Source organism: Lipotes vexillifer, unplaced genomic scaffold (assembly GCF_000442215.2).
Source record: "Lipotes vexillifer unplaced genomic scaffold, Lipotes_vexillifer_v1.1 scaffold847, whole genome shotgun sequence".
Classification (NCBI taxonomy): Eukaryota; Metazoa; Chordata; class Mammalia; order Artiodactyla; family Lipotidae; genus Lipotes; species Lipotes vexillifer.
Genome location: NW_006778821.1, coordinates 875944 through 882016, shown reverse-complemented (window position 1 = coordinate 882016; position 6073 = coordinate 875944). Strand labels below are relative to the sequence as shown.

The following is a 6073-nucleotide window of genomic DNA, read 5'->3' as shown; positions in this document are numbered from 1 at the left end:
ATAGCTTTGGAAAAATTAATATCAATACTAAGTCTTCCTTCCCTGTTTTCTTTATTCCTGACAATATAAATAATGTCTTCTTAAGTTGAAAAGTTAAGAAAGCAAATAAATTCCTACAGGCTTAGGTTGAGAACAGCGTTAATTTGTGTGTTTATAAAAAAGAAAGCTTTAGGGCATTTTGAGGTAAGGTAACTACATTTCGGCAAGAAAATGATACAAGTTCTTTCTGATTGAGGGAAGATTATACCTTCTATTTGGTTCAGAGAATAGCCAGTAAGGAGATGAGAGCTCATCACCATAGGAGACTATTTAGAAAGTGGAGTGATACTCAGGATTATGTCCTTTGTGTGTAGACTCATGGCACCTCCTGGTTAAATTGTTCTTATACCCTCTGCCGAAAGAAGATAGCTCATGAAACTCCACTCTTTCTTTCTTAAGTGCTCCCAATAAATTACCATAAACATGAAAGTCACCTTTGATACTTACTAGAAAAATTGATTTTTTCCTGTAATATTATGAGCCTTCCTCCATCTCCCTACTAAATATGTTTTATTGCATCTTCATTGCACATCTGATTTGTAATTCATCTCATACTCCCTCATTTAAGTCATAGCTATCTGCTGAAGAATAGCAGTCAGCCAGCCTGGAAACATTCTTCCAATAGTAGAAATGGAATATAAAGGTAATTACTTTTCTTGTCCTCTGTACAATATGTTACTTTTTTAAAGTTTCAGTTATTTAACATTTGAACTAAAGATTTCAAATTATATCATAATAATTCAACAATACACATTGTGCTCACCCACAAGGGACATCTAGCTTTAATTACATAATAATCCAGTAATGAAAAATTTTATTATCTTGAAGAAAAATTAGAGGAAAAAAATGGACTAAATGTAGCAAGTAGTAGATTTATGGGACTACCCAGTGTGTGGTGTGATTAGATGCGTGACAAGCACAAACATGAAAAAATTAAATTGGTCCTGCTGGAGAATTTGAACCTACAAAAATGTCATTAATGGATGTTATATTCCTAGCTAGGTATTCATGGTTTTACCACTTGTTCCCAAAGGCTTCTGTAGGCTTGTAACATTAAGCATTTATTACAGAAAAGAGATGTGTGCTCTTGAAGGACCGCCCCCCTTCCACAAATGACTAGAAGAAACTCCAGAGTTTGGACATAATTATAGCTGTTTTTCTAAGAATTTCATCATTTGCCTCCGTAAGTGAATGTCTGTCTACCTCATTTGCCTGAAAATTGTATTACATAAGCAAGATGGATCGTCTGACTCCCTTGTTGGTCCTAGTGGATATGAGCACAGCCCACAAATCTACCAGCAGCTGACTGTCTGGTAAATGTTTACTTATAAATTAGTGTGGGTGATAATTTATTAAGGTAATAAGCGTAGATTACATTTAATGGCTTAGGCATTATGTGTTATGAACACAGTATTTTATGTTTAGTTGAAGCAAATGTATATGATTATGAATATGGTACCCAAATGTAACTCAGAAATTGTGAATTCGAAAGTTTAAACGAAGTTAAGCCACATGATACAGTGCACCAGCACTTAAATTAAGGGATTCAGGAAGGTTTCACAATGGCAAAGCAATACATCATTCACCTATGCCCTGTATCAAGATTTGTTTATTTCTTAGATTCTCTTCTCCTTCCCTCATAAACTGACTCATTCTGTTACTGGAGAAGATGGTTCCTCTCTTGAGAAGCATCACGGCATTAAAACTTCAGCTTCTGGAGCTGAGGCGAGTAATCTGTCAGCAGGGACACCATGACAGCCTGGGATGACACACAGAGAAAGAGAAAGAAAGAAATGGGTAAACATTAGCAAGAGTCTGTTTAGGGACCTACGGAAGAGGATCCAGGTTGCAGCTTTGAAGGCCTATGGTTGAAATGTGTTTTCCCGAGGAAATGATAAGGGGACGGTTCTGAGCTAATATTTATTTTTATTTGGCTAAAGGGAGGTCAGGAGGTATCAGGGTGACCCAAATACATACACAAACACCATGCTTATTCAGGTCTCATTCCAGGACTAGTGGGGGAGAGAGCTGGAGTGAGATTCCAAGGTGGTAGCCATGATTGGAGTTTCTAGTCATAAGTGAAACCTAGGTATTGGCTGGTTTTAGAGAAATAGAATCCCTCCCATCCTTGTGTTTACACTGTGGTTTGGCTACTTGTAACCTAGAGAAGTTTAGAATAAATCAGATGTAGAGTAGCTAAGGTAGATCATTTAGGTTAATGAATAATGTCTTTCCGAATCTGGGTCCTCATGAGAGAGTATTTATAACCAAGAGTACAGCTTCCCGTTAGGCTGGCAGCTACAAATGGGAATTTTCACCTTTACTCTTCCCAACTTCCACAATAATGCCAATAGTAATAAGATCAGAAACAGTGGTGACAAATGTTGATTGAGTGCTTACTGTGTCCCAGACTAAGTGCCTTATCATGTGTTAGTCGGTTAAGAAGTATTTGCCAGGCACCGTGCTAGGTGCTACAGTGAGGCAGAGAGAACTGTTTGTGCATTATCTCATGTAATGCCACAACCTTCTAAGGCAGCTCGTGTTATTATCACTTATAGATGAGAAACTCAATCCTGGAAACAACACAGAGTACAGAATTGGGTTTGGACCCACGTTTCTCTGACTCCACTCTTAAGAGGTAGTTTTACTGCCTTTCAGGTACTTGCTCTTGCTTTTTGACCAAGCAAGAGCAGGTCTTGTCTTTCAAATGTGCCCATTGAAAGTATTTATTGAAGAGTTACCATGTGCTGGGCCCTGTGCTGACTGCTTTATGTGCGTCGTACTATTTATTATCCATTCCTACTGTGCGAGGTAGGAAGAGATATAAAATACAGATGAGGAAACTGAAGCATAGGTATTTTCCTGAGTGGCGGTAGTAAGGGGTGGATCTGGACTTGCCTGTCCTGGACCTTGACCACCATTTTCAGATGAATAAACTGGGCTTAGAGGAGTTTGGTACTTTCCCAAGATCACACAGAGAGCCAGAATATTAACCTGATTTCCAAAGCCTATGTTCTAGAACCAACCAGTACTCTGTATTGCCTTCAGGCTACAAAAATGTATTGAGCACATATTTAGGGTATTTGTCAGGTACCCTTCTGGGTATAATGAAGGACATTACAGAGAAGATCAATGCTCTTATTGAAGGAGTTTTCATTATAGGGAGGGGACAGGCAAGAAACAAAAAAGAAAATATCAAGGAGTGATAAGTGTCATTAGAAAATAAAAAACAGGATAAAGGAGGCTGGGGAACCATTTGAGAGAGGGTGGCCAGGGAAGATCTTGTTAAAGAATGACATTTAAGTTGAGATCTGAATGGCAAGGAGAAAATAGAAAGGTCAGACACTGGGATACGAACATGTTGCAGGAGAATATTTTAAGCTTTTTTATGGGTTCCTGGGATCACATGTCAGGTTTGGTTTTGTTTTTAATGGCCACTGCATATGTCAAATATATTTTCAAATATTAAATCTTAGAAAGTCAGTTAGGAATGGAGTTGCCAGATTTAGTTAGACACATATATACATACATAAATAAATAAATAGGCATTTCAGATAAACAATAATTTTTCTTAAACTATAAATATGTTCCAAATATTGCGTGGGACACATCTATACTAAACAATTATTTATTGTTTATTTGAAACTCCAATTTAGCTGGGTATCCTGTATTTTATCTGGCACCCCTAACTTGGAGAGAAGAGACGATAAAATACTATGAAGTATGTTCGCAATAGTGTTGTGTGTCTAAGGGTCATCACGATAGCAGTGCTTTGAAGTGGCAGATTTTTTGCAGGATCCCTTTAGGTTACTTCAGCTCCACAGTAAAATTTGTAGGCAGAGGAAGAAACCCACCTGACTCTTCATGAGTCCTACAGCCTTAGTAATTATTGAAAAATACAAAAGGTAGCTTTGTGGGAAGGAGAGCGTGCATGTCCGTGTGTGTGTGTGTGTGTGTGTGTGTGTGTGTGTGTGTGTGTTTTAAACAAAGAGATCAAAAGGCCTGTGCCCTATGGAGAGAATGACGTGATTACTGGAGTGTTCTGAACAGCACTGCTGGAAATCGCCCAGCATGAAGGCCTTAAAAAGCTACTGTGAGTGCTGAAAGAGTACACTTTTGCTTTAAAAATGTTATATGCTTTTAGAACAAGCCCTTCACCTTATTTAGTTATTACATTAGTCATTATGGGCACCTCAGAACTTGAGGATAGATTGTACCTTTCCTTCCTTCTTCTATCCTGATTGTAATTGCAATTGTGTGTGTGGAAATCATTCTCTAGAGAGTAGTGCTATCCAGTAGGACTTTCTGCCATGATGGAAATGTTCTATGTCTGTGCTGTCCAATACAAATAGTGTAGCCACAAGCCATATGTGGCTTTTGAGCACTTAAAATGTGGTTAGTATGTCTGAGGAATTGAATCTTATATTTTATTATCTTTTAATTAGCTTAAGTCTAAATTTAGGGACTACGCTGGCGGTGCAGTGGTTAAGGCTCCACGCTTCCACTGCAGGGGGCGCCAGTTCGATCCCTGGTCAGGGAACCAAGATCACACATGCTGCACGGCAAAGCCAAAAAAAAAAAAAAATTAAATAGGCACATGCACCTAGCGGCTACTGTATTGGATAGGGAAATTCTAGAGGAAAACAAGTATTGTGCCTTTAGAACATCCCAGAAGACTCTATCACAGCAATGCTGAGCCTAAATGCCATTCTAAATAAGCTGTCTAAGAATAATTTCTTTGCCTATGAAATAGGAATTTAGACGAGACAATCTCTAAGGTCTCATCCCTCTTGAAAATGCCATGCTTCTATGAATTGTACAGGCTATGTGGGGACTGCACAGTGTTCATTTTTTTTATCTCCAGTGCCTGCCAGAGGGCCTGGCACACAGTAGATGTTCAGTATATGATTGCTGAAATGAACTTAATTCAATGGGACTGCCAAATCATCTGGCTCAGAGACATAAAGAGGACAGCATGTGTGTCACCAACCCCCTTCCAGAATCCATGTCAGGTCTCACTAGTCAGTTATGCCCCTCTTTCCTTCCAAGACCACAGGCAGGCTTAGAACCTTCTGAACATAGGACTCTAAGTAGCCTGTTAATGAGATTGAGGACCTAAGAATTAAAATCATTTGCCATCTATATGGCTTGATCTGCTTATTTTATATGTGAGGAAACTGGGACCCAGAGAGGTAACACTTATGCAATATGACACAGCTGACAGTTGTGACATCAGAGACAGTTATAGAATTCAAGTCTCCTCACTCCCAGTTGAGTATTCTTTCTATTTTAGATTGTCTACTTTGATTTTAATATGACTATGCCTCTTGTTTTCTTTAAAATATATTTTCCCATTAGGGAAAGGAAGATGGGAGATGGAGAGATGGTGGTAGGACTTAGATGGTGGACAATGGGTGGGCATAAGATTTCACTGTGTGTATGTATAATATATACGCCCTAAACATTTCAATTATGTGAATGCATTAAGTACTTAATTTTTTAAGTAAATTCAATTGAAAGATGTGCATAATAAGCTCTTTAAAAATTCAGATGTGCAGAGACTCTTCATAAATGATATTTTAGAAAGCTTACTTTTAGTTTCCCCCTCTGAATTTCAACAAAGGACCTATTTTAACAGATTTGGGTTGAAAAAAATTTATCTTTGTAACTTCAGTCATCCTCCGATAAAGAATAGAGCCTGAGGCAAATTCTTTGCTATGTTTCTTCCTGAGGTATATGGTTGGAGAGCTCACATCTCCTTTTTCGTCATCTGGATCTTTGCTCCTCAAAATGTGGTCCACAGGACAGCAGCATCTGCATTACCTGGTTGCTTGTTAGAAATGCTGAATCTTGGGCCCCATCTCAGACCAAATCCAAATCTGCACTTTAACAAGATCCCTAGGTGATTCAAATAGACATTAAAGCTTCAGAGGCACTGGTCTAAATGACATGAAAATTGCCATTTTGGCCAAAGTTAGTGTCCTGAGGTGGCAAGCTGGAAGGCACAGTAAAAAAAAAAAAAAAAAAAAAAAAA

The 6073-nt window shown here is 38.4% G+C and overlaps 1 protein-coding gene across 1 annotated transcript in view; it reads right to left on the bottom strand.

Annotated features, from left to right (window-relative positions):
* Window positions 1–761: 761 nt before the first annotated feature.
* OTC (ornithine transcarbamylase) overlaps window positions 762–6073 on the bottom strand; it is a 56591-nt gene continuing 51279 nt past the window's right edge. The window contains exon 10 of the mRNA XM_007451976.1: window positions 762–1798. Coding sequence (XP_007452038.1) covers window positions 1739–1798 — 60 coding nt within the window. The 3' untranslated portion in view covers window positions 762–1738. The remainder of the gene's footprint in view (window positions 1799–6073) is intronic.